General features: G+C 63.7%; 3 protein-coding genes across 3 annotated transcripts; all 3 read left to right on the forward strand.

The window, feature by feature from the left end:
* The first annotated feature begins 730 nt into the window (after positions 1 to 730).
* Positions 731 to 14,302, forward strand: LOC142403409 (eukaryotic translation initiation factor 3 subunit C-like). The gene is given in 9 exon segments (XM_075489647.1): positions 731 to 875; positions 952 to 1,358; positions 7,214 to 7,338; positions 7,340 to 7,578; positions 11,280 to 11,288; positions 11,291 to 11,438; positions 13,560 to 13,625; positions 13,702 to 13,789; positions 13,865 to 14,302. Coding segments are annotated over 9 exon segments (1,665 nt in total).
* Positions 14,303 to 14,408: 106 nt separating this feature from the next.
* On the forward strand, positions 14,409 to 16,634 carry PRODH2 (proline dehydrogenase 2). Its single transcript, XM_075489648.1, has 10 exons — positions 14,409 to 14,579; positions 14,658 to 14,851; positions 14,931 to 15,051; positions 15,169 to 15,246; positions 15,391 to 15,471; positions 15,576 to 15,722; positions 15,814 to 15,980; positions 16,067 to 16,177; positions 16,261 to 16,349; positions 16,455 to 16,634. The coding sequence occupies exons 1-10, from the start codon at positions 14,409 to 14,411 to the stop codon at positions 16,622 to 16,624; spliced, it is 1,329 nt and encodes a 442-aa protein (XP_075345763.1). The 3' UTR covers positions 16,625 to 16,634.
* A 2,310-nt stretch (positions 16,635 to 18,944) lies between these two features.
* Positions 18,945 to 27,748, forward strand: MAZ (MYC associated zinc finger protein; the record flags this gene model as incomplete). Its single annotated transcript, XM_075489649.1, is given in 6 exon segments — positions 18,945 to 19,012; positions 22,962 to 23,048; positions 23,050 to 23,651; positions 27,538 to 27,601; positions 27,687 to 27,693; positions 27,696 to 27,748. Coding segments are annotated over 6 exon segments (849 nt in total), but the record flags the coding sequence as incomplete, so codon positions are not given.
* Between the last annotated feature and the right edge of the window lie 5 nt (positions 27,749 to 27,753).

Here is a 27,753-nt window from a genome sequence, read left to right on the forward strand (position 1 = left end):
CAGGGAGGCAGCTATGGGGCTGGAGCAGCACTTGTGGGGCTGGAGGAGGCACTTATGGGGCTGGGGGATGTAGTTATGGGGCTGGGGGACATAGTTATGGAGGTGGAGGAGCAATTCCAGCTCTGGAGAAGGCAATGGCGGGGCTGGGGGAAGCAGCTATGGGTCTCGGGGAGGCAGCTATGGGGCTGGAGCAGCACTTGTGGGGCTGGGGAGGTAGTTATGGGCTGGAGAAGCAGTTATGGGGCTGGAGAAGCAGTTACAGCTCTGGAGAAGGCAATGGTGAGGCTGGGGAGGCAGTTATGGGTCTTGAAAAGGCATCTATGGGGCTGGAGGAGCACTTGTGGGGCTGGGCAGGCCGCTATGGGGCTGGAGCAGGTAGTTATGGGGCTGGGGGACATAGTTATGGGGCTGGGGATGTATTTATGGAGGTGCTGGAGCAGTTACAGCTCTGGAGAAGGCAATGGTGGGGCTGGGGGAAGCAGCTATGGGTCTCGGGGAGGCAGCTATGGGGCTGGAGCAGCACTTGTGGGGCTGGCAGGCTGCTATGGGGCTGGAGCAGGTAGTTATGGGGCTGGAGGAGGCAGTTATGGGGCTGGGGGACATAGTTACGGGGCTGGAGAAGCAGTTACAGCTCTGGAGAAGGCAATGGTGGGGCTGGGGGAAGCAGTTATGGATCTCGGGGAGGCAGCTATGGGGCTGGAGCAGCACTTGTGGGGCTGGGCAGGCCGCTATGGGGCTGGAGCCTCCCCCCAACCCGCCGCCCTCCCCCCCCGCCCCCCAGCCCTACCGTGTCCGCGGCTGCATCCTGACGCTGGTGGAGCGCATGGACGAGGAGTTCACCAAGATCATGCAAAACACCGACCCCCACTCCCAAGGTGAGCCGGGCGCCGCGGGGCGCGCCGTGGGGCACGGGTGGGTCGTCCGCCCCCTAAGCGGCCGTCCGCCCCACAGAATACGTCGACCACCTGAAGGACGAGGGGCGGGTGTGCGGCATCATCGCCCGGCTGCAGCGGTACCTGCAGGAGAAGGGGACGACGGAGGAGCTGTGCCGCGTCTACCTGCGCCGCATCCTCCACACCTACTACAAATTCGATTACCGGGCTCACCGCCGTGGGGCCGGTGACCCCCAGGCGTGGGGCGGCGAGGAGGAGGAGGAGGAGGAGGAGGAAGACTCGGCGGCGCTGATGGAGCGGCTCTGCAAGTACGTCTACGCCAAGGACCGCACCGACCGCATCCGCACCTGCGCCATCCTCTGCCACATCTACCACCACGCCCTGCACAGCCGCTGGTTCCAGGCCCGCGACCTCATGCTCATGTCCCACCTGCAGGACAACATCCAGCACGCCGACCCCCCGTGCAGGTCAGCGCCCCTATAGGCACCCTATAGAGACCTATAGAGCCCAACGGACCCCTATAGAGCCCTACAGACCCTTATAGAGCCCTATGGACCAGTATAGGGCCCTACAGACCCTTATAGACCCTACAGACCTCTACAAATCCCTGCAGAGCCCTAACAACATCCAGCACGCCGACCCCCCCGTGCAGGTCAGCGCCCCTATAGGCACCCTATAGATCCCTATAGAGCCCTACGGACCCTTATAGAGCCCTACGGACCCTTATAGAGCCCTACGGACCCTTATAGAGCCCTATAAACCCCTGCAGAGCCCTAACAACATCCAGCACGCCGACCCCCCCGTGCAGGTCAGCGCCCCTATAGGCACCCTATAGATCCCTATAGAGAGCTACGGATCCCTATAGAGCCCTACAGACCCTTATAGCCCTACGGACCCCTATAGAGCCCTACAGAGCCCTACAGAGCCCTATAAACCCCTGTAGAGCCCTAACAACATCCAGCACGCCGACCCCCCCCGTGCAGGTCAGCAACCCTATAGGCACCCTATAGACCCCTATAGAGAGCTACGGATCCCTATAGAGCCCTACAGACCCTTATAGAGCCCTACGGACCCCTATAGAGCCCTATAAACCCCTGCAGAGCCCTAACAACATCCAGCACGCCGACCCCCCCGTGCAGGTCAGCGCCCCTATGGGGGACCCTATAGAGCCCTATAGAGCCCTATAGAGAGCTACGGACCCCTATAGAGTCCTACAGACCCCTATAGATTCCTATAGAGCCCTATAGAGCCCTACGGACCCCTATAGAGCCCTACAGAGCCCTATAGAGCCCTACAGAGCCCTTGTAGAGCCATAACAACATCCAGCACGCCAACCCCCCCATGCAGGTCAGCGACCCTATGGGAGCCTATAGAGACCTATAGAGCCCTACAGACCCCTATAGATTCCTATAGAGCCCTACAGAGCCCTACGGACCCCTATAGAGCCCTACAAACCCCTATAGAGCCCTATAAACCCTTGTAGAGCCCTAACAACACCCAGCACGCCGACCCCCCCGTGCAGGTCAGCGCCCCTATGGGGACCCTATAGACCCCTATAGAGCCCTATAGAGAGCTACGGACCCCTATAGAGCCCTATAGATTCCTATAGAGCCCTATAGAGCCCTACGGACCCTTATAGACTCCTATAGAGCCCCACAGAGCCCTACAGAGCTCTGCAAACCCCTGCAGAGCCCTAACAACATCCAGCACGCCGACCCCCCGTGCAGGTCAGCGCCCCTATGGGGACCCTATAGACCCCTATAGAGCCCTATAGAGAGCTACGGACCCCTATAGAGCCCTACAGACCCCTATAGATTCCTATAGAGCCCTATAGAGCCCTACGGACCCTTATAGAGCCCTACAGAGCTCTACAGAGCCCTACAAACCCTTGTAGAGCCCTAACAACATCCAGCACGCCGACCCCCCCGTGCAGGTCAGCGACCCTATGGGGGGCCCTATAGACCCCTATAGAGAGCTACGGATCCCTATAGAGCCCTACAGACCCTTATAGAGCCCTACGGACCCCTATAGAGCCCTATAAACCCCTGTAAAGCCCTATAGAGCCCTACAGAGCCCTACAAACCCCTGCAGAGCCCTAACAACATCCAGCACGCCAACCCCCCCGTGCAGGTCAGCGACCCTAGGGGGACCCTATAGAGACCTATAGAGCCCTATAGAGACCTATAGACAGCTACAGACCCCTATAGACCCCTATAGACCCCTATAGAGCCCTATAGAGCCCTACGGACCCTTATAGACTCCTATAGAGCCCCACAGAGCCCTATAGAGCCCTACAGAGCTCTGCAAACCCCTGCAGAGCCCTAACAACATCCAGCACGCCGACCCCCCCGTGCAGGTCAGCGCCCCTATAGGCACCCTATAGACCCCTATAGAGACCTACGGACCCCTATAGACCCCTATAGAGCTCTACGGACCCCTATAGATCCCTACAGAGCCCTATAGAGCCCTACAGACCCTTATAGAGCCCTATGGACCACTATAGGGCCCTACAGACCCTTATAGACCCCTACAGACCCCTATAAACCCCTGCAGAGCCCTAACAACATCCAGCACGCCGACCCCCCCGTGCAGGTCAGCGACCCTAGGGGGACCCTATAGAGACCTATAGAGCCCTATAGAGACCTATAGACAGCTACAGACCCCTATAGACCCCTATAGACCCCTATAGAGCCCTATAGAGCCCTACGGACCCTTATAGACTCCTATAGAGCCCCACAGAGCCCTACAGAGCCCTACAGAGCTCTGCAAACCCCTGCAGAGCCCTAACAACATCCAGCACGCCGACCCCCCCGTGCAGGTCAGCGCCCCTATAGGCACCCTATAGACCCCTATAGAGACCTACGGACCCCTATAGACCCCTATAGAGCTCTACGGACCCCTATAGATCCCTACAGAGCCCTATAGAGCCCTACAGACCCTTATAGAGCCCTATGGACCACTATAGGGCCCTACAGACCCTTATAGACCCCTACAGACCCCTATAAACCCCTGCAGAGCCCTAACAACATCCAGCACGCCGACCCCCCCGTGCAGGTCAGCAACGCTATGGGGACCCTATAGAGCCCTATAGAGCCCTATAGAGAGCTACGGACCCCTATAGAGCCCTACAGACCCTTATAGAGCCCTACGGACCCCTATAGAGCCCTATAAACCCCCGCAGAGCCCTAACAACATCCAGCACGCCGACCCCCCCCGTGCAGGTCAGCGACCCTATGGGGGACCCTATAGACCCCTACAGACCCCTACGGACCCCTATAGAGCCCTACGGACCCCTATAGACTCCTATAGATTCCTACAGAGCCCTACAGAGGCCTACAGAGCCCTACAAACCCCTGCAGAGCCCTAACAACATCCAGCACGCCGACCCCCCCGTGCAGGTCAGCGACCCTAGGGGGGACCTATAGGGCCCTATAGAGACCTATAGACCCCTAAAGAGCCCCACAGAGCCCTATAGAGCCCTACAGAGCCCTATAGACCTGTATAGAGCCCTATAGACCCCTACAGAGCCCCCCAGAGCCCCCCAGAGCCCTGCAGAGCCAGCGGTTTGCAGAGGGGGGTTGGCCCGCGTCGCCCCCTCTGCCCCCCAAGTGCCCATGGGGTCCCTATAGGGTGATGGGGGGGGGCCCCCTCTGCCCCCCAACTCCTTCACCCCCACCATCTCCCCACGGTTCCTCCCCGCCCCCCAAGTCCTTCACCCCCCCCATCTCCATAGGGTTCCTCTCTGCCCCCCAAGTCCTTCACCCCCACCATCTCCCCATGGTTCCTCCCCGCCCCCCAAGTCCTTCACCATCATCTCCCCACGGTTCTTCTCCACCCCCCAAGTCCTTCACCCCCACCATCTCCATAGGGTTCCTCTCTGCCCCCCAAGTCCTTCACCCCCACCATCTCCCCATGGTTCCTCCTCACCATCTCCAGAGGGTTCCTCCCCACCCCCCAAGTCCTTCACCCCCCCCATCTCCCCATGCTTCCTCCCCACCCCCCAAGTCCTTCACCCCCACCATCTCCCCATGCTTCCTCCCCACCCCCCAAGTCCTTCACCCCCACCATCTCCCCATGGTTCCTCCTCACCATCTCCAGAGGGTTCCTCCTCACCTCCTAAGTCCTTCACCACCATCTCCCCACGGTTCCTCCCCACCCCCCAAGTCCTTCACCCCCCCCATCTCCCCATGCTTCCTCCCCACCCCCCAAGTCCTTCACCCCCACCATCTCCCCATGGTTCCTCCTCACACCCCAAGTCCTTCACCCCCACCATCTCCCCATGGTTCCTCCTCACCATCTCCAGAGGGTTCCTCCTCACCTCCTAAGTCCTTCACCACCATCTCCCCATGGTTCCTCCTCACCCCCCAAGTCCTTCACCCCCCCCATCTCCCCATGCTTCCTCCCCACCCCCCAAGTCCTTCACCCCCACCATCTCCCCATGGTTCCTCCTCACCCCCCAAGACCTTCACCCCCCACCATCTCCCCACGCTTCCCCCCCACCCCCCAAGTCCTTCACCCCCACCATCTCCCCAGGGTTCCTCCTCACCCCCCAAGTCCTTCACCCCCCCCATCTCCCCATGCTTCCTCCCCACCCCCCAAGTCCTTCACCCCCACCATCTCCCCATGGTTCCTCCTCACCCCCCAAGTCCTTCACCCCCACCATCTCCCCATGGTTCCTCCTCACCATCTCCAGAGGGTTCCTCCTCACCTCCTAAGTCCTTCACCACCATCTCCCCATGGTTCCTCCCCACCCCCCAAGTCCTTCACCACCCCCATCTCCATAGGGTTCCTCTCTGCCCCCCAATCCTTCACCCCCACCATCTCCCCATGGTTCCTCCCCGCCCCCCAAGTCCTTCACCATCATCTCCCCACGGTTCTTCTCCACCCCCCAAGTCCTTCACCCCCACCATCTTCATAGGGTTCCTCTCTGCCCCCAAGTCCTTCACCCCCACCATCTCCCCATGGTTCCTCCTCACCGTCTCCCCATGGTTCCTCCCCACCCCCCAAGTCCTTCACCCCCACCATCTCCCCACGGTTCCTCCCCCCCTCCCCACCCCCCAAGTCCTTCACCACCATCTCCCCATGGTTCCTCCCCACCCCCCAAGTCCTTCACCCCCACCATCTCCCCACGGTTCCTCCCCCCCTCCCTACCCCCCAAGTCCTTCACCATCATCTCCCCATGGTTCCTCCTCACTCCCCAAGTCCTTCACCCCCCCCATCTCCCCATGGTTCCTCCCCACCCCCCCAAGTCCTTCACCCCCACCATCTCCCCACGGTTCCTCCACCCCTCCCCACCCCCCAAGTCCTTCACCCCCACCGTCTCCATAGGGTTCCTCCCCCCCTCCCCGCCCCCCAAGTCCTTCACCACCCCTATCTCCATAGGGTTCCTCCCTGCCCCCCAAGTCCTTCACCCCCACCATCTCCCCATGCTTCCTCCTCACCCCCCAAGTCCTTCACCCCCACCATCTCCCCACGCTTCCTCCCCACCCCCCAAGTCCTTCACCCCCACCATCTCCCCATGGTTCCTCCTCACCCCCCAAGTCCTTCACCACCCCTATCTCCATAGGGTTCCTCCCTGCCCCCCAAGTCCTTCACCCCCACCATCTCCCCATGCTTCCTCCTCACCCCCCAAGTCCTTCACCCCCACCATCTCCCCAGGGTTCCTCCTCACCCCCCAAGTCCTTCACCCCCCATCTCCCCATGCTTCCTCCTCACCCCCCAAGTCCTTCACCACCATCTCCCCACGGTTCCTCCTCACCCCCCAAGACCTTCACCCCCCCCATCTCCCCATGGTTCCTCCTCACCCCCCAAGTCCTTCACCTCCCCATGGTTCCTCCTCACCCCCCAAGTCCTTCACCCCCCCCATCTCCCATGCTTCCTCCTCACCCCCCAGTCCTTCACCCCCACCATCTCCCCATGGTTCCTCCTCACCCCCCAAGTCCTTCACCCCCCCATCTCCCCATGCTTCCTCCCCACCCCCCAAGACCTTCACCCCCCCCATCTCCCCATGCTTCCTCCCCACCCCCCAAGTCCTTCACCCCCATCTCCCCACGCTTCCTCCCCACCCCCCAAGTCCTTCACCCCCACCATCTCCCATGGTTCCTCCTCACTCCCCAAGTCCTTCAACCCCACCATCTCCCATGGTTCCTCCTCACCATCTCCCATGGTTCCTCCTCACCCCCCAAGTCCTTCACCCCCCCCATCTCCCCACGCTTCCTCCCCACCCCCCAAGACCTTCATCCCCCCCATCTCCCCACGCTTCCTCCCCACCCCCCAAGTCCCCCCCTCTCCCCATAACCCCCCCCGCCATCCCCCCCCCGCAGATCCTCTACAACCGCACCATGGTCCAACTGGGCATCTGCGCCTTCCGGGAGGGGCTGATCAAGGACGCCCAACAACGCCCTGCTGACATCCAGTCCTCGGGCCGCGCCAAGGAGCTGCTGGGCAGGGCTGCTGCTGCGCAGCCTGCAGGAACGCAACGCCGAGCAGGAGAAGGTGGAGAAGCGGCGCCAGGTGCCCTTCCACATGCACGTCAACCTGGAGCTGCTGGAGTGCGTCTACCTGGTGGCGGCCATGCTGCTGGAGATCCCCTACATGGCGGCCCACGAGTTCGACGCCCGCCGTCGAATGATCAGCAAGCAGTTCCACCACCAGTTGCGGGTGGGGGAGAGGCAGCCGCTGTTGGGTGAGGGGCGAGGGGGAGGAGGAGGAGGAGGAGGAGGAGGAAGAGGAGGAGGAGGAGGAGGAGGAGGAGGAGGAGGAGGAGGGGGGGGGGTGCCCCGCACGACGCGCCCGCCCGGCGGATTGGGGGGGGGGGGGGGGGTTTCTGAACCACCGAGTTGGTCTTCTGTCCCTCAAGTCGGTGTTCTGCCTCCTAAGGGGGGTCTTCTGCCCCCCAAGTGGGGGGGTTCTGAGCCACCAAGTTGGTCTTCTGTCCCTCAAGTCGGTCTTCTGCCTCCTAAGTGGGGGTCTTCTGCCCCCAAGTCAGTCTTCTGCCCCCCAAGTCGGTCTTCTGCCTCCTAAGGGGGGTTCTTCTGCCCCCAAGTTGGTCTTCTGTCCCTCAAGTCGGTGTTCTGCCTCCTAAGGGGGGTCTTCTGCCCCCCAAGTGGGGGGGTTCTGAGCCACAAGTTGGTCTTCTGTCCCTCAAGTCGGTCTTCTGCCTCCTAAGTGGGGGTCTTCTGCCCCCCAAGTCAGTCTCTCTGCCCCCCAAGTCGGTCTTCTGCCTCCTAAGGGGGGTTCTTCTGCCCCCAAGTTGGTCTTCTGTCCCTCAAGTCGGTGTTCTGCCTCTAAGGGGGGTCTTCTGCCCCCCAAGTGGGGGGGTTCTGAGCCACCAAGTTGGTCTTCTGTCCCTCAAGTCGGTCTTCTGCCTCCTAAGTGGGGGTCTTCTGCCCCCCAAGTCAGTCTTCTGCCCCCCAAGTCGGTCTTCTGCCTCCTAAGGGGGGTTCTTCTGCCCCCAAGTTGGTCTTCTGTCCCTCAAGTCGGTGTTCTGCCTCCTAAGGGGGGTTCTTCTGCCCCCCCAAGTGGGGGGGTTCTGAGCCACCAAGTTTGGTCTTCTGCCCCTCAAGTTGGTCTTCTGCCTCCTAAGTGGGGGTCTTCTGCCCCCCAAGTTGGTCTTCTGCCTCCTAAGGGGGGTTCTTCTGCCCCCCAAGTCAGTCTTCTGCCCTCAAGTTGGTCTTCTGCCTCCTAAGGGGGTTTTCTGCCCCCCAAGTTGGACTTCTGCCCCCCAAGTGGGGGGTTCTGAACCACCGAGTTGGTCTTCTGTCCTCAAGTCGGTGTTCTGCCTCCTAAGGGGGGTCTTCTGCCCCCCAAGTGGGGGGGTTCTGAGCCACCAAGTTGGTCTTCTGTCCCTCAAGTTGGTCTTCTGCTTCCTAAGGGGGGTTTTCTGCCCCTCAAGTTGGTCTTCTGCCCCCCAAGTGGGGGGTTCTGAACCACCGAGTTGGTCTTCTGCCCCTCAAGTCGGTGTTCTGCCTCCTAAGGGGGTCTTCTGCCCCCCAAGTGGGGGGTTCTGAACCACCAAGTTGGTCTTCTGCCCCTCAAGTCGGTGTTCTGCCTCCTAAGGGGGGTTTTCTGCCCCCCAAGTGGGGGGTTCTGAGCCACCAAGTTGGTCTTCTGCCTCCTAAGGGGGTTCTTCTGCCCCCAAGTGGGGGGGTTCTGAGCCACCGAGTTGGTCTTCTGTCCCTCAAGTCGGTCTTCTGCCTCCTAAGTGGGGGTCTTCTGCCCCCCAAGTTGGACTTCTGCCCCCCAAGTGGGGGGTTCTGAGCCACCGAGTTGGTCTTCTGCCCCTCAAGTCGGTGTTCTGCCTCCTAAGGGGGGTTTTCTGCCCCCAAGTTGGTCTTCTGCCTCCTAAGGGGGGTTCTTCTGCCCCCCAAGTCAGTCTTCTGCCCCCCAAGTTGGTCTTCTGTCCCTCAAGTCGGTCTTCTGCCTCCTAAGGGGGGTTTTCTGCCCCCAAGTTGGTCTTCTGCCCCCCAAGTGGGGGGTTCTGAACCACAAGTTGGTCTTCTGTCCCTCAAGTCGGTGTTCTGCTCCTAAGGGGGGTGTTCTGCCCCCCAAGTGGGGGTTTTTCTGCCCCCCAAGTTGGTCTTCTGTCCCTCAAGTCAGTCTTCTGCCTTCTAAGGGGGTTCTTCTGCCCCCAAGTTGGTCTTCTGCCCCCGAGTGGGGGGGTCTGAGCCACCAAGTTGGTCTTCTGCCTCCTAAGGGGGGGTCTTCTGCCCCCCAAGTTGGACTTCTGCCTCCTAAGGGGGGTTCTTCTGCCCCCCAAGTTGGACTTCTGCCCCCCAAGTGGGGGTTTTCTGCCCCCAAGTTGGTCTTCTGTCCCTCAAGTCGGTCTTCTGCCTCCTAAGGGGGAGTTTTCTGCCCCCCCAAGTCGGTCTTCTGCCCCCCAAGTGGGGGGTTCTGAACCACCAAGTTGGTCTTCTGCCCCTCAAGTTGGTCTTCTGCCTCCTAAGGGGGTTCTTCTGCCCCCCAAGTTGGTCTTCTGCCTCCTAAGGGGGGTTCTTCTGCCCCCAAGTCAGTCTTCTGCCCCTCAAGTTGGTCTTCTGCCTCCTAAGGGGGGTTTTCTGCCCCCCAAGTTGGACTTCTGCCCCCAAGTGGGGGGTTCTGAGGCACCAAGTTGGTCTTCTGCCTCCTAAGGGGGGATCTTCTGCCCCCCAAGTCGGTCTTCTGCCTCCTAAGGGGAGTTTTCTGCCCTCTAAGTGGGGTTCTTCTGCCCCCCAAGTGGGGGGTTCTGCACCACCAAGTCGGTCTTCTGCCCCCCAAGTCAGTCTTCTGCCCCCTAAGGGGGGTTCTTCTGCCCCCCAAGTTGTTCTTCTGCCTCCTAAGGGGGGTTTTCCTGCCCCCCAAGTCATTCTTCTGCCCCCCAAGCAGCAGGTTCTGCCCCCCAAGTCAGTCTTCTGCCTCCTAAGTGGGGGTTTCCTGCCCCCAAGTCATTCTTCTGCCCCCAAGTCAGTCTTCTGCCCCCTAAGTGGGGGTTTTCTACCCCCAAGTGTTTTTCTGCCTCCTAAGTGGTTTTTTTCTGCCCCCCAAGTGACTCTTCTGCCTCCTAAGTGGGCTTTTCTGCCCCCTAACTGGGTCTTCTGCCTCCTAAGTGGGTTTTTCTGCCCCTAACTGGGTCTTCTGCCCCCTAAGTGGGGGTTTCTGCCCCCTAAATCATTTTTGCTGCTTCTTAACTGATTCTTCTGCCCCCTAAGTGATTCTTCTGCCCCCTAAGTGGGGGTTTTCTGCCCCCCAAGTTGTTTTTCTGCCTCCTAAGTGTTTTTTTTCTGCCCCCCAAATGAGGGGTTCTGCCCCCAAGTGACTCTTCTGCCTCCTAAGTGGGCTTTTCTGCCCCCTAACTGGGTCTTCTGCCTCCTAAGTGGGTTTTTCTGCCCCCTAACTGGGTCTTCTGCCCCCTAAGTGGGGGTTTCTGCCCCCTAAATCATTTTTGCTGCTTCTTAACTGATTCTTCTGCCCCCTAACTGGGTCTTCTGCCCCCTAAGTGGGGGTTTCTGCCCCTAAATAATTTTTGCTGCTTCTTAACTGATTCTTCTGCCCCCTAAGTGGGGGTTTTCTGCCCTCCAAGTTGTTTTTCTGCCTCCTAAGTGTTTTTTTTCTGCCCCCCAAATGAGGGGTTCTGCCCCCCAAGTGACTCTTCTGCCTCCTAAGTGGGCTTTTCTGCCCCTAACTGGGTCTTCTGCCCCCTAAGTGGGGGTTTCTGCCCCCTAAATCATTTTTGCTGCTTCTTAACTGATTCTTCTGCCCCCTAAGTGGGGGTTTCTGCCCTCTAAATAATTTTTTCTGCCTCTTAAGCGGTTTTTGCTGCCCCCTAAGTGGTTTTGCTGCCCCCTAAGTGGTTTTTGCTGCCCCCTAAGTGTTTTTGCTGCCCCCTAAGTGGTTTTTTTCCGCCCATAGGACCGCCGGAATCATGCGGGAACACGTGGTGGCGGCGTCCAAAGCGATGAAGATGGGCGACTGGAGAACCTGCCACCGCTTCGTGGTCAACGAGAAGATGAACGGGAAGGTGTGGGACCTCTTCCCCGAGGCCGAGAAAGTCCGCGCCATGCTGGTCAGGTCCGTGGGGCGGGGATCTGTGGGGCGGGGATGCTATGGGGCAGGGCCCGTTGTCTTGCGTCCTTCAACCTCCACCTCGTGTCCTTGAACTTCCATCCCACGTCCTTCAACCTCCATCTTGTGTCTTCAACCTCCATCTTGTGTCCTTCAACTCCATCCCGCGTCCTTCAACCTCCATCTGGTGTCTTCAACCTCCATCTGGTGTCTTCAACCTCCATCTTGCGTCCTTCACCCTCCATCTTGTGTCCTTCAACCTCCATCTTGTGTCCTTCAACCTCCATCTGGTGTCTTCAACCTCCATCTTGCGTCCTTCACCCTCCATCTTGTGTCCTTCACCCTCCATCTTGTGTCCTTCAACCTCCATCTTGTGTCCTTCAACCTCCATCTTGCGTCCTTCAACCTCCATCTTGTGTCTTCATCCTCCATCTTGTGTCTTCACCCTCCATCCCGCGTCCTTCACCCTCCATCTGGTGTCCTTCAATCTCCATCTTGTGTCTTCAACCTCCATCTGGTGTCTTCAACCTCCATCTGGTGTCCTTCACCCTCCACCTCACGTCCTTCACCCTCCATCCTGCGTCCTTCACTCTCCATCTTGTGTCCTTCATCCTCCATCTTGTGTCCTTCAACCTCCATCTGGTGTCTTCACCCTCCATCTTGTGTCCTTCACCCTCCATCCCGCGTCCTTCAACCTCCGTCTGGTGTCTTCACCCTCCATCTTGTGTCCTTCAACCTCCATCTTGCGTACTTCAACCTCCACCTTGTGTCCTTCAACCTCCGTCCTGCGTCCTTCAAGCTCCATCCTGCGTCCTTCATCCTCCATCTTGTGTCTTCAACCTCCATCTTGCGTCCTCATCCTCCACCTCACGTCCTTCAACCTCCATCTTGTGTCCTTCAACCTCCGTCCCGCATCCTTCAACCTCCATCTTCTGTCTTCACCCTCCGTCCCGTGTCCTTCACCCTCCAGCTCACGTCCTTCACCCTCCATCTTGTGTCTTCACCCTCCATCTTGTGTCTTCACCCTCCATCTTGTGTCTTCAATCTCCATCTCGTGTCTTCAACCTCCATCTTGTGTCCTTCAATCTCCATCCCGCGTCCTTCACCCTCCGTCCCGCGTCCTTCAACCTCCATCCTGCGTCCTTCACCCTCCGTCCCGCGTCCTTCACCCTCCATTTTGTGTCGTCAACCTCCATCCCGTGTCCTTCATCCTCCATCCCGTGTCCTTCAACCTCCATCCTGCGTCCTTCACCCTCCGTCCCGCGTCCTTCACCCTCCATCTTGTGTCTTCAACCTCCATCCCGCGTCCTTCATCCTCCATCCCATGTCCTTCACCCTCCATCCCGTGTCCGTCCTTCACCCTCCATCTTGTGTCTTCACCCTCCGTCCCACGTCCTTTACCCTCCATCTTGTGTCGTCAACCTCCATCCCATGTCCTTCATCCTCCGTCCGTGTCCTTCACCCTCCATCTGGTGTCCTTCACCCTCCATCTGGTGTCCTTCAACCTCCATCTTCTGTCCTTCAACCTCCATCTTGTGTCCTTCAACCTCCATCTGGTGTCTTCACCCTCCGTCCCGCGTCCTTCAACCTCCATCCTGCGTCCTTCACCCTCCGTCCCGCGTCCTTCACCCTCCATCTTGTCGTTAGTTCAACCTCCATCCGTGTCCTTCATCCTCCCATCCCATGTCCTTCACCCTCCATCTTGTGTCTTCAACCTCCGTCCTGTGTCCTTCAACCTCCATCCCGCGTCCTTCAACCTCCATCCCGCGTCCTTCACCCTCCATCTTGTGTCTTCAACCTCCGTCCTGTGTCCTTCAACCTCCATCCCGCGTCCTTCAACCTCCATCTTGTGTCGTCAACGTCCACCTTGCGTCCTTCACCCTCCATCTTGTGTCTTCAACCTCCGTCCTGCGTCCTTCAACCTCCATCCCGCGTCTTCATCCTCCATCCCATGTCCTTCATCCTCCATCCCGTGTCCTTCACCCTCCATCTTGTGTCTTCACCCTCCGTCCCGCGTCCTTCACCCTCCGTCCACGTCCTTCACCCTCCATCTTGTGTCGTCAACCTCCATCTTGTGTCCTTCAACCTCCACCTCGCGTCCTTCACCCTCCACCTTGTGTCCTCCAGGAAGATCCAAGAGGAGTCGCTCCGCACGTATCTCTTCACCTACAGCAGCGTTTACGACTCCATCAGGTGACGGGCGGGGCGCGGGCGGGGCGCGGGCGGGGCGTTGGATGGGCGTGGCGGGGCTGACTCTCCCCCTCGTTAGCATGGAGATCCTGGCGGACATGTTTGAGCTGGACCTGCCGACGGTTCACAGCATCATCAGCAAGATGATCATCAACGAGGAGCTGATGGTGAGCCCGCGCGCCGTGGGGCGGCCGTGGGGCGGCCGTGGGGCGGAGCTTGACTTTGTCCCGCCCTTCTTCCAGGCGTCTCTCGACCAACCGACGCAGACGGTGATGATGCATCGGACGGAACCCACGGCGCAGCAGAACCTGGCGCTCCAATTGGCCGAGAAGTTGGGCAACTTGGTGGAGAACAACGAGCGGGTCTTCGACCACAAACAAGGCTCCTACGGCGGCTACTTCCGAGGTCTGCCCCACGCCCTGCCCCACGCCCTGCCCCACGCCCTGCCCCACACCCTGCCCCACGCCTCATCCGTCTCTCTGCCCCATAGATCAAAAGACGGCTACCGAAAGGAGACGGCGGCTACTTACGCCGCGGCGGTTACCGTCAACAAGAGCGCGGTTCCAACTACTGAGCCCCACGGCGGCCCCTGCCCCACGGCGGCCCCTGCCCCACGGCGCTCCGCCCCACATATAATAAAGCAACTTGGCACCGATTCGCCTCGTTATGGGGAGCGCTGACCCGTGTGGGGCCGGGTTAATGAGTGACGACGAAGCGGGTGGGGGGCGGGGGGAAGGAGGATTTAACGCCTGCCCCACGGCGAGCGCCGACCTTTGAGCGTCAGCCATGGGGCAGGAGCGGGGTGGGGTCGCCGTGGGGCGCCCCACGGCGAAAGGAACCCCCTTAAATTTCGGGGAGGGGACGGCGTTTCGGTTGAAGAGCGGGCGGGAGCTGGTGCGGGCGCTGCTGGTGCTGCGGCTCTGCGCCTTCCCCCGCCTGGTGCGACACGCCAGCACGGTGAGAGGAAACCCCCCCCGCGCCCCACACCCTGCCCCACGGCGCCGTGGGGCGGAGCCTAACCCTTCTGCCCCATAGATCTTGGAAGTCTCGCGACGGGTTTTGGGGAGCCGGCTATGGGGCGGGCTGCTGCGAGCCACCTTCTACGGGCAGTTTGTGGGGGGCGAGACCCCCGCCGAGGTGGTGGCGGCGGCGGGGCGGTTGCGCGCCGTGGGGCTGCGCCCCATGTTGGCCGTCCCCATCGAGGAAGATGTGGGGCAGGAGAAAGACGGGTATGTGGGGCTGGCTATGGGGTGGGGAGCGGGGGTTTAAGGCCTCCCGGCCCTACTTCTCCCCCTATGTGTGGGGCAGGGAGGAGTGGTACGAAGCCAACCGGGGGGCGGCGCTGGAATGTGTGGGGCTGGCGGCCGCCACCGGCCCCCGGCCCATGATGCAGCTGAAGGTGACGGCCCTGATGAGCGCCCGCCTCTGTGTGAGTTTGGGGGGCGTAAACCCCCCCCCCCCCCCCCAAAAAAAAAAGGGGGGGGGGGCAGGAAATTGGGGGGCACCGCCCCTCTGCCCCCCAACCGCGACCCACACCTCCCTATAGGAGACGCTGTCGCGACGGCTGGCGGAGCCGGGGGCCGAGGTGACGCTGGAGCGGGTGGCGGCGGTGATGGGGGGCGAGGTAAACCCCCCCCCGCCCCCCAAATCTTCCACCCCTCCCCCACATTAGCCCCTCCCCCTTTAGCCCCTCCCCCAATCCGGGAAAGCCCCCAAATTCGGTGAAAATCGGTTAAATCGGGGGAAAACCGCCCCAAACCGGCCGCAGGTCGCCGCCTTCGCCTGCCTGACGCCGGAGGAGAACCGGCACTTGGGGGTCTCGTTACGGCGCCTGGACGACGTAGCCGGGGTGAGACGTGGGGCGGAGATGTGGGGCTGGGGGAAAGAAGGAGGCGGGGCTAGGCGATATCGGGGGCGGGGTCCTCAACCAAGGGGCATCCCCCGTACGCCTAGCACGCGGCGACGCGGGGGGTGCGGGTGCTGGTGGACGCGGAGCAGAGCTACGTCAACCCGGCGTTGAGTTTGACGACTTTGGCCTTGATGGCGCGGCACAACCGGGCTTCGCCGTGGGTCTGGAACACCTACCAAGCTTATCTGCAGGTAACTTACGGGGCAGAGTTATGGGGCAGAGCCCCACGGCGGCACGCTAAAAGCTTTACCCCCCCCCCCCGCCCCCGCGACACCGCAACAGGACGGGAAGAAACGGTTGGCGGGGGACGCGGCGACGGCGCGGCGGCGGGGGGTGTGTTTCGGGGTGAAGTTGGTCCGTGGGGCGTACCTGGAATTGGAACGGCGCCGGGCCAGGGAAGGGGGGGACCCCGATCCGGTGCACCCCACTTTAGATGACACCCACCGCAGGTAACTTGGGGGGCTAAAGGGGTGGGGGTGGGGTTGGGGGGGGGGGCGTGGAGCCCTATAGCGAGCCCCCCGACTTTTCCCGGCAGCTACGGCGAGTGCCTGGAGCTGGCGCTGGCGCTGGCGGCGCAGGACGGGGAGGACGTGGGGGTGATGGTGGCCACCCATAACGAGCTCTCGGTGCTCCACGCCACCCAAAGGTGGGTGGCGCCCCCTTTAAAATTTTAGGGGGATCCCCCCCCCCAAAAAAAAAACCCAACCCTGAACCCCCGTTTCGCGGCAGGATGGAGGAGCTGGGCATCCCCCGGCAAGGAGGCGGCGTCTGCTTCGGGCAGCTGCTGGGGATGTGCGACCACGTCTCCTTGGCGTTGGGTAGGGCGACCCCGCTTCTCCCCGCCATCTTTTGGGGTGTCCGTGTGTGTCCCCCAAAAAAAATTTACCCCCCCCCCCCCCATCCCCCGTCCCGGTTTGGGGTAGGCGAAGCCGGTTACGCCGTCTACAAATCGGTGCCGTACGGGGGAGCGGAGGCGACGCTGCCGTACCTGGCGCGGCGGGCGCAGGAGAACGAGGGGGTGCTGCAGGGCGCTCGGCGGGAGAGACGGCTCCTCGCCCGCGAGCTGCGGAGACGCCTCCTGCGGAGAGCCTGAGGCGCCCCGAAACGGAGGGCGGGCGCCCCGAAACGGACCTCGGGCACGCCGGAACACCCCGAGGCACCCCCGAATACCCCGAGAACGCCAAAACGCCCTCAGACGCCCCAAAACACCCCCCCGAGCCACCCCGAAACGCCCTCAGGCACCCCAAAACACCCCCCTGAGCCACCCCAAAACGCCCTCAGGCACCCCGAAACGCCCCAAAACACCCCTGAGACCCCCCCAAACCACTCTCAGACACTCCAAAACACCCTGAGACACCCCAAAATGAACCTTGGGCACCCTGAAACACCCTGAGACACCCCAAAACATCTTGAGGCACCCCAAAACGCCCTCAGGCACCCCAAAACACCTCCCTGAGACACCCTGAAACACCGTGAGGCACCCCAAAACCCCCTCAGACACCCCAAAAGACCCCCCTGAGACACCCTGAGAACCCCAAAATCCCCTGAGCCACCCCGAAACACCCTCAGACACCCCGAAACACCCCTGAGACACCCTGAAACACCCTGGGGCACCCCGAAACACCCTCAGACACCCCAAACACCCCCCTGAGGCACCCCGAAACACACCTGAGGCACCCCAAAACACCCTCAGACACCCCAAACACCCCCCTGAGGCACCCTGAGAACCCCAAAATCCCCTGAGCCACCCCGAAACACCCTCAGACACCCCAAAACACCCCTGGGACACCCCAAAACACCCTGAGGCACCCCGAAACACCCCCCTGAGGCACCCCAAAACACCCTGGGGCACCCCAAAACACCCTCAGACACCCCAAAACACCCCCCTGGGGCACCCCAAAACACCCTGGGGCACCCCAAAACACCCTCAGACACCCCAAAACCCCCCCTGAGGCACCCCAAAACACCCCTGAGGCACCCCAAAACGCCCTCAGACATTCCGAAACACCCCGAGGCACCCCAAAACACCCTGCGACCCCCAAAATCCCAAGACCCCCAAAACGCCCCAGAGACCCCCAACCCCCCCCCCCAAGACCTCAAAACCCCCTGAGGCACCCCAAGACCCCCCCGAGACCCCCCCAAACACTCAGACACCCCAAAACCCCCTGAGACCCCCCCAAGCCCTCCCCAATCCCCCTCAGACCCCCAAACCCCTCAGACCCCCCCCATCAGCCCCCCCAAACTCCCTAGAGCCCCCCAAAACCCCTCCAAACCCCCCATGACACCCCCCCAAAAACCTCCCTGAGACCCCCCCCAATCCCTCCCGAGACACCCCAAAACCCCTCAGACCCCCAATAAACCTCACCTGGCTCCGCTCCCCGGGGAGTTTATTGGGGGGTGATAAAGGGGGGAAGGAAGGGGGGGGGTGGTGTCTTTTGGGGGGGGGGTACCCCAAATCCCTTCCCTCACAGTCCCCATCTTATGGGGGGACACACACACCCCCCACCGCCACCACTACAAGCCGCCATGACAGGAGGGGCTGGGGAGAAGGCGGCCATTAGTGGGGGACCCCCCCCCAGCCCCCCCAATCCATCACCAGAGGGCGATGGCGGTGCAGGCAGGGCCCCAGGCTCGCCCTACCTGTGATGGGAGCGGGCAGGGAGCTACGGGCAGGAGGGAGGCGGGGAAGCCGACGGGGGAGCAGCCGCTGCCTCACGCCACAAAATGGCGGCCGCCCCTCAGCCGCAAAATGGCGGGAAGGCGCTGAGGCGACGCCGCGGGGGGCGTGGTTGAGAGGAGAGGGGGGCGTGGTTACGAGGAGGGGGGCGTGGCTAAGAGGAAGGAGGGCGGGGTCGTGGCACGCGGCACCCCGGCTTTCGCGCCTCCCGCCGCGCCCAGCCAATCAGAGCGCGCCGCCGGGAGCGGGGCCGGGGGGGGGGGGGAGGGGGCGGTCGCCGTGGTAACGGCGGTGGCGCATGCGCGCTGCGGCCGCGCGTCCCCTCCTCTCTAACATGGCGGCGCTCCCGCCCCTCATTGGGCCGTCGGGGGTGGGGGTGGGCGGGGCCCGCGGCGTCACGTGGGCTGGCGGCCAATCGCGGCGCCGGGCGGCGGAGGGAGGAGGGGGGGGGGGGGGCGGGAAGAGGAGGAGGCGGCGGCCATTTTGTGCGCGCGGGAGAGGGAGGGGAGGGGGGGGGGGAGGGGGGGGGCGGGGAAGGGCTCGCGCCGCCGCCGTCCCGCCCAATCAGCGCCCGCCGCGGGGGCGCGCGCGCGCCGGGCGGGGGCCAATCCGCGCCGCCGCCGCCGCCGCCCTCGCGCGCCCCCGCCCCCCCCCCGTCCCCCTCCCCCCATCGCGCGACCCCCCCCCCCCCTCCCCACCCCTCCCCCACCCGCCTCCCCCCTCCCCCCCCCCCCCCCCCGCCCACGAACCGGCCGCGGCCGCAGCGCCATGGACCCCGCGAACTGGAGCAGCTTCATCTTCCAGGTACCGCCCCCGGGGGGAGGGGAGGGGAGGGGGGGAGGGGTGGGGTGGGGGAGGGGAGGGGGAGGGGGGAGGGGAGGGGAGGGGAGGGGGGGCGGCGGCCCCCGGCCTGGGCGGGGGGGGGAGGGAGGGAGGGAGGGGGGGGGGACACTGGGTGCGCTGGGGGCCGCGCTCGCACTGGGGGCACTGGCGGCACTGGTGGCACTGGTGGCCATGGTCACACTGGTCACACTGGTGGCCATGCTCACACTGGTGGCACTGGTGGCCGTGCTGACACTGGGTGCGCTGGTGGCCACGGTCACGCTGGGGGCACTGGTGGCCGTGCGCGCACTGGCGACGCTGGGTGCAGTGGCGGCACTGCCGACACTGGCGGTCATGCTCACGCTGGTGACGCTGGTGGTCGTGCTCACACTGGTGGCACTGCTGACACTGGGTGCACTGCTGGCACTGGTGGCCATGGTCACACTGGTCACACTGGTGGCCATGCTCACACTGGTGGCACTGGTGGCCGTGCTGACACTGGGTGCGCTGGTGGCCACGGTCACGCTGGGGGCACTGGTGGCCGTGCGCGCACTGGCGACGCTGGGTGCAGTGGCGGCACTGCCGACACTGGCGGTCATGCTCACGCTGGTGACGCTGGTGGTCGTGCTCACACTGGTGGCACTGCTGACACTGGGTGCACTGCTGGCACTGGTGGCCATGGTCACACTGGTCACACTGGTGGCCATGCTCACACTGGTGGCACTGGTGGCCGTGCTGACACTGGGTGCGCTGGTGGCCACGGTCACGCTGGGGGCACTGGTGGCCGTGCGCGCACTGGCGACGCTGGGTGCAGTGGCGGCACTGCCGACACTGGCGGTCATGCTCACGCTGGTGACGCTGGTGGTCGTGCTCGCACTGGTGGCACTGCTGACACTGGGTGCACTGCTGGCACTGGTGGCCATGGTCACACTGGTGGCACTGGTGGCCGTGCTGACACTGGGTACACTGGGTGCACTGGTGGCCACGGTCACGCTGGGGGCACTGGTGGCCGTGCGCGCACTGGCGACGCTGGGTGCAGTGGCGGCACTGCCGACACTGGCGGTCATGCTCACGCTGGTGGCACTGGTGGTCGTGCTCGCACTGGGGGCACTGGTGGCCGTGCTCGCACTGGGGGCACTGCTGACACTGGGTGCACTGCTGGCACTGGTGGCCATGGTCACACTGGTGGCACTGGTGGCCATGCTGACACTGGGTACACTGGGTGCACTGGTGGCCACGGTCACACTGGGGGCACTGGTGGCCGTGCGCGCACTGGCGACGCTGGGTGCAGTGGCGGCACTGCCGACACTGGCGGTCATGCTCACGCTGGTGGCACTGGTGGTCGTGCTCGCACTGGGGGCACTGCTGACACTGGTGGCACTGGTGGCCATGGTCACACTGGGGGCACTGGTGGCCATGTGCGCACTGGGGGCACTGCTGACACTGGGTGCAGTGGCGGCACTGCCAACACTGGCGGTCATGCTCACACTGGTGACGCTGGTGGCCGTGCTCACATTGGGAGCACTCATGGCCCTGGTGGTCATGCTCATGCTGGTGGCACCGAGCGCACTGGTGGCCGTGGTCACACTGGTGGCACTGCTGACACTGGTGGTCATGCTCACACTGGCAGCACTGGAGGTCGTGCTCCCACTGGTGGCACTGCTGACACTGGCGGCCATACTCACACTGGTGACCATACTCACACTGGTGACACTGGTGGCCATGCTGACACTGGGTGCACTGGTGGCCATGGTCACGGTGCTGACACTGGTGGCCATGCTCACACTGGTGGCACTGGCGGCACTGGTGGCCATGCTCACACTGGGTGCACTGCGTGCACTGGTGGCCATGGTCACACTGCTGACACTGGTGGCCCTGCTCTCACTGGGGATACTGGCGGCCATGCTCTTGCTGGTGGCACTGCTGACACTGGTGGCCAGGCTCTCACTGGGTGCACTGGTGGCCCTGCTCACCACTGGGTGCACTGGTGGTCGTGCTCGCACTGGGAGCACTCATGGCACTGGTGGCCATGCTCTCGCTGGTGGCGCTGCTGACACTGGTGGTCATGCTCGCACTGGGGGCGCTGGTGACACTGGTGGCCATGCTCTCACTGGCAAACACTGGTGGGCACGGTAGCGCTGGCAGCCATGGTGGCACCGGTGGTCATGGTGGCGCTGGCGCTGCAGGCGATGGTGACACTGGTGCTCATGGGGGCACTGGTGGCACTGGTGGTCATGCTCACACCGGTGGTCATGGCGGCACTGCCGGCGACAGCGGCACTGGCGGTACTGCTGGTCACAGTGACGCTGACTTTCGTGGTGACACTGGCAGTCCACGGTGACACCGATGGCTTTGGTGACGCTGGCCGTCGTGGTGGTCATGCTGACAGCAGCAGTGATGGTGACGCTGGTGCTCCTGGTGACACCGGCAGTCATGTGGCACCAGTGGTCGTGGTGTTGCTGCCAGTGAAGGTGACACCAGTGGTCACGGTGACGCTGGCTGTCGTGGTGACACTGGCGGTCATGGTGACATGGTCACGGTGACGCTGGTGGTCCTGGTGACACTGGCACTGGCACTGCCAGGGATGGTGGCACCGGTGGTCACAGTGACGCTGGCCATCACGGTGGCACTGGTGGTCACGCTGACACCAGCAGTCATGGTGATGCTTGCCGTCACGGTGACATAGTCATGGTATTGGTGACGGTCATGATGACACCGGCACTCGTGGTGGCACCGGTGGTCATGGTGGCACTGCCAGCGATGGTGACACCGGCCGTCACGGTGACGCTGGCCATCCTGGTGACACTGGCACTCGTGGTGACACTGGTGGTCATGCTGACACCAGCAGTCACGGAGATGCTGGCGGTCATGGGACGTGGTCATGGTGACGCTGGTGGTACTGGTGACACTGGCGGTCGTGGTGGCACCCGTGGCCATGGTGTCACTGCCGGCGATGGTGACGCTGGCCGTCATGGTGACGCTGGCGGTCCTGGCGACACCGGCCGTCATGCTGAAACCATCAGTCATGGTGACGCTGGCGGTCATGGTGACATAGTCCTGGTGACGGTGGCGGTCATGGTGGCACCGGTGGTCATGGTGGCGCTGCCAGCAATGGTGACGCCGGCCGTCAGAGTGACGCTGGCGGTCACGGTGACACCGGCCATCACGCTGACAGCAGCGGTCATGGTGACGCTGGCAGTCACGGTGACATAGTCGCGGTGACACTCATGGTGGCACCGGTGGTCATGGTGTCACTGCCAGGGATGGTGACGCTTGTGGTCCTGGTGACACCGGCACTCGTGGTGACAGTGGTGGTCACGGTGACATAGTCATGGTGACGGTGGAGGTCATGGTGGCTCCGGTGGTCATGGTGACGCTGGCGGTCACGGTGACATGCTCACGGTGACACTCGTGGTGGCACTGGTGGTTATGGTGTCACTGCCAGCGATGGTGACACTGGTGGCCATGGTGACACTGGTGGTCATGGTGACGCTGGCCATCATGCTGACACCAGCAGTCATGGTGACGCTGGCAGACACCGTAGTCACGGTGACGGCGGTGGCCATGGTGGCACCGGTGGTGGTGGTGTCGCTGCCAGCGATGGTGGCACCGGTGGTCGCGGTGGCACTGGCCATCATGGTGACATAGTCACGGTGACGCTCATGGTGGCACCGGTGGTGGTGGTGTCACTGCCAGCGATGGTGGCACCGGTGGTCGCAGTGGCGCTGGCCGTCACGGTGACATAGTCACGGTGACGCTCATGGTGGCACCGGTGGTGGTGGTGTCACTGCCAGCAATGGTGACGCCGGCCGTCACGGTGACGCCGGCGCTCCTGGCGACCCCGGCGCTCACGGTGGCACCGGTGGCCGCGGCGCCGCTGCCGGCGCCGGTGCCGCCGGCCCTCACGCCGGTGCCGTCGGTGCCGCTGCAGGCCGCCGCCGCCCCGCCGCCGCCCGCCGCCCCCGCCGAGGCGCTGCAGGTGGACCTGCTGCCGGTGCTGGCCGCCCCCCCGGAGAGCACCCCCCGTCGCCGCCGCCGCCGCCGCTGCCGCCACCACCGTGGACGCCGCCGCCTCAAACCCCCCGCCCCCGAGTCGTGCCCCGCCGCCGGTGCCGCCGGTGCCGCCGGTGCCGCCTCCCTCGGCCGAAGCGCCCCGCAAGTCCAAGAGCAAAGGGCCCTACATCTGCTCGCTGTGCGCCAAGGAGTTCAAGAACGGCTACAACCTCCGGCGCCACGAGGCCATCCACACCGGCACCAAAGCCGCCCGCCCCGGCCCCGCCGCCATGAAGATGCCCACCATGGTGCCCCTCAGCCTGCTGAGCGTGTCGGGGCTGGGGGGCGGCGGCGGGGCGGAGGGGGGAGCGGCGGCGGCGGCGGCGGCGGCGGCCACGCCCAAGCGGGCGCGGAAGAACCACGCCTGCGAGATGTGCGGGAAGGCGTTTCGCGACGTCTACCACCTCAACCGCCACAAGCTGTCCCACTCGGACGAGAAGCCGTACCAGTGCCCCGTCTGCCAGCAGCGCTTCAAGCGCAAGGACCGGATGAGCTACCACGTCCGCTCCCACGACGGCGCCGTCCACAAGCCCTACATCTGCAGCCACTGCGGGAAGAGCTTCTCCAGGTGGGCGGGGCGCGGGGCAGACGGGGGCACGGTGGCGCGGGCGGTCGTGGGTGGTGACGCCGGGCGTCACGGGGATGGCGGGGGGCACGGTGAGGCTGGCGGTCATGGTGGGACTGGCGGTCATGGGGATGCTGGCGGTCATGGGGATGCTGGGTGTCACGGTGATGCTGGGTGTCACGGGGACAACGGGCATCACGGGGACGATGGGGGTCATGGTGACGCTGGCGGTCATGGTGGGACTGGTGGTCATGGGGACGATGGCGGTCATGGTGATGCTGGGTGTCACGGTGACGCTGGGCGTCACGGGGACGATGGGGGTCACGGTGATGCTGGCGGTCATGGTGGGACTGGCGGTCATGGTGGCACTGGGCGTCATGGGGACAATGGCGGTCGTGGTGGCGCTGGTGGTCGTGGTGACGCTGGGCGTCATGGGGACGATGGCGGTCATGGTGACACTGGAGATCATGGGGACGATGGCGGTCATGGTGACACTGGGTGTCATGGTGATGCTGGGTGTCATGGTGACACTGGGTGTCATGGTGATGCTGGGTGTCATGGTGACAATGGCGGTCGTGGTGACACTGGAGATCATGGGGACGATGGCGGTCATGGTGACACTGGGTGTCATGGTGATGCTGGGCGTCATGGGGACAATGGTGGTCGTGGTGATAGTGGTGGTCATGGTGACACTGGTGGGGCCATAGCGGTGCTGGGCGTCATGGTGACAACGGAGGTCACGGCGGCACTGGTGGTCGTGGTGACGCTGGGTGTCATGGTGACAGTGGCGGTCATGGTGATGCTGGGCGTCATGGTGGCGCCGGTGGCCATAGTGACGCTGGAGGCCACCGTGATGGTGGTGGTCACAGTGGCTCTGGTGGTCATGGTGGGACTGGCGGTCATGGTGACGCTGGAGGTCATGGGGACGATGGTGGTCGTGGTGACAATGCTGGTCACGGTGGTGTTGGGGGTCACGGTGACGCTGGCGGTCATGGGGACAGAGTTGGTCATGGTGACAATGGCAGTCGTGACACTGGGCGTCATGGTGACAATGGAGATCATGGAGATGCTGGTGGTCACGGTGGGACTGGCGGTCATGGTGACAACGGTGGTCACGGTGACGCTGCTGGTCACGATGATACTGGCGGTTATGGTGGCGCTGGTGGTTGTGGTGGCCATGGCGGTCATGGTGATGCTGGTGGTCACGGTGGCGCTGGGGGCCATAGTGACGCTGGAGGTCACGGTGACAATGGTGGTCGTGGTGACAACAGTGGTCACGGCAGTGCTGGTGGTCACGGCGGTGCTGGTGGTCATGGTGACAATGGTGGTCATGGTGGCACCGGGCATTATGGTGGCGCTGGTGGCCATGGTGGTGCTGGTGGTCACGGTGGCGCTGGTGGTCACGGCGGTGCTGGTGGTCACGGCGGTGCTGGTGGTCACGGTGACGCTGGTGGTCACGGTGACACTGGTGGTCATGGTGACAATGGTGGTCATGGTGGCACTGGGCATCACGGTGGCGCTGGTGGCCATGGTGGCGCTGGTGGCCACGGTGGCGTTGGTGGTCACGGTGGTGCTGGTGGCCACGGTGGCGTTGGTGGTCACGGTGGTGCTGGTGGCCATGGTGGTGCTGGTGGCCATGGTGGCACTGGTGGTCATGGTGGCGCTGGTGGTCATGGTGGTGCTGGTGGCCACGGTGGCGTTGGTGGCCATGGTGGCGCTGGTGGTCACGGTGGTGCTGGCGGTCATGGTGGCACTTGAGGTCACTGTTGGTCACGGTGGTGCTGGTAGCCATGGTCATGCTGGCGGTCATGGTGGCACTGGACACCATGATGATACCGGTGGTCACGGTGACACTGGTGGTCATGGTGACGGTGGGGGTCATGGAGATGCCGGTGGTCGTGGTGGCCCTTGAGGTCATTGGGTGTCACAGCGATGGTGGTGGTCACGATGACGTTGGCTGTCACGGTGACGATGGTGGTCACGGTGGGGCTGGTGGTCACGGTGACGATGGTGGTCACGGTGGCACTGCTGGTCACGGTGGCACTGGTGTCACGGTGGCACCAGTGGTCATGGTGGGACTGGTGGCCGTGGTGGCACTGGGGGCCATGGTGACGCTGGAGGTCACGGCGGTGCAGGGGGTCATGGTGGCACTGCTGGTCATGGTGGGACTGGTGGTCATGGTGACCCGGGCAACCTTGGTGGCCCTGCTGGCCGTGGTGAGGCTGGTGGCCATGGTGAGGCTGGGGACCATGGTGGCCATGGTGACACCGGTGGCCATTGTGGCCGTGGTGACGCTGGTGGCCCTGGTGATGCTGGGAGCCCTGGTGATGCTGGTGACACTGGTGGCCACGGTGACACTGGGGGCCACGGTGACACTGGTGGCCATGGTGATGCTGGTGGCCATGGTGATGCTGGGGGCCCTGGTGATGCTGGTGACACTGGTGGTCACGGTGGCTCTGGTGATGCTGGTGGCCATGGTGATGCTGGCGGGACTGGTGGCCATCGTGACGCTGGTGGCCATGGTGGCCATGGTGACACTGGTGGCACTGGTGGCACTGGTGGCACTGGTGGCCACAGCAGGACTGGTGCGACTGGTGGCCATGGTGATGCTGGTGGCCATGGCGGGACTGGTGGCCATGGTGATGCTGGTGGCCATGGTGATGCTGGGGGCCTAGTGATGCTGGTGACGCTGGTGGCCATGACGGGACTGGTGGCCATGGAGGGACTGGTGGCCATGGTGGGACTGCTGGCCACGGTGATGCTGGTGGCCATGGCAGGACTGGTGGCCCTGGCGGGACTGGTGGCCCTGGCGGGACTGGTGGCCATGGTGGGACTGGTGGCCACAGCGGGACTGGTGGCCATGGTGGGACTGATGGGACTGGTGGCCACGGTGGGACTGGTGGCTATGGTGGGACTGGTGGCCATGGTGATGCTGGTGGCCATGGCGGGACTGGTGGGACTGGTGGCCCTGGCGGGACTGGTGGCCACGGTGGGACTGGTGGCCATGGTGGGACTGATGGGACTAGTGGCCATGGCGGGACTGGTGGGACTGGTGGCCACGCTGACGCTGGTGGCCATGGTGGGACTGGTGTGACTGGTGGCCACGGCGGGACTGGTGGGACTGGTGGCCACGGTGATGCTGGTGGCCGTGATGGACTGGTGGACTGGTGGCCACGGCGGGACTGGTGGCCATGACGGGACTGGGGGACTGGTGGCCACGGTGATGCTGGTGGCCATGATGGGACTGGTGGCTATGGTGATGCTGGTGGCCCTGGCGGGACTGGTGGCCCTGGCGGGACTGGTGGCCATGGTGGGACTGGTGGGACTGGTGGCCACGGCGGGACTGGTGGCCATGGTGGGACTGGTGGGACTGGTGGCCATGGTGATGCTAGTGCCATGACGGGACTGGTGGGACTGGTGGCCACGGTGATGCTGGTGGCCATGATGGGACTGGTGGCCATGGTGACGCTGGTGGCCATGGCGGGACTGGTGGGACTGGTGGCCACGGCGGGACTGGTGGCCATGGTGGAACTGATGGGACTAGTGGCCATGGCGGGACTGGTGGGACTGGTGGCCACGGTGGGACTGGTGGCCATGGTGGGACTGGTGGCCATGGTGACGCTGGTGGCCATGGTGGGACTGGTGCGACTGGTGGCCACGGCGGGACTGGTGGGACTGGTGGCCATGGTGGGACTGGTGGCTATGGTGGGACTGGTGGCTATGGTGGGACTGGTGGCCGCGGTGACACCGGTGGCCACGGCGGGACCGGCGGCCGCGGTGACGCCGGTATCCCCGGCATCCCCGGTGTCCCCCTCCCCCCCACCCGCCGCCGCCGCCGCCGCCGGCCGCGCCGTCACCGCGCTCTGGCCCCTCCCCCCTCCCCGCCCAGGCCCGACCACCTCAACAGCCACGTGCGGCAGGTCCACTCCACCGAGCGCCCCTTCAAGTGCGAGGTACGTCCCCTCCCCCCCCCTCCCCTCCCTTCCCCTCCCCCCCCCCGCCCCACGCCGCCCGCCCCACGCCGCCTTCCCGCCCTAGACCTGCGAGGCGCCTTCGCCACCAAGGACCGGCTGCGGGCGCACACGGTGCGGCACGAGGAGAAGGT

Source organism: Mycteria americana, unplaced genomic scaffold (genome assembly GCF_035582795.1).
Source record: "Mycteria americana isolate JAX WOST 10 ecotype Jacksonville Zoo and Gardens unplaced genomic scaffold, USCA_MyAme_1.0 Scaffold_251, whole genome shotgun sequence".
Lineage (NCBI taxonomy): Eukaryota > Metazoa > Chordata > Aves > Ciconiiformes > Ciconiidae > Mycteria > Mycteria americana.

Bases quoted from the DNA above. Each gene is read 5' to 3' on its own strand.
- PRODH2 (XM_075489648.1), top strand. From the start codon at position 14,409: ATGGGGCAGGAGCGGGGTGGGGTCGCCGTGGGGCGCCCCACGGCGAAA. The intron at 15,247-15,390 runs GTAAACCCCCCC...AACCGGCCGCAG, and splicing joins CGGCGGTGATGGGGGGCGAG to GTCGCCGCCTTCGCCTGCCT. The intron at 16,350-16,454 runs GTAGGGCGACCC...GGTTTGGGGTAG, and splicing joins CCACGTCTCCTTGGCGTTGG to GCGAAGCCGGTTACGCCGTC.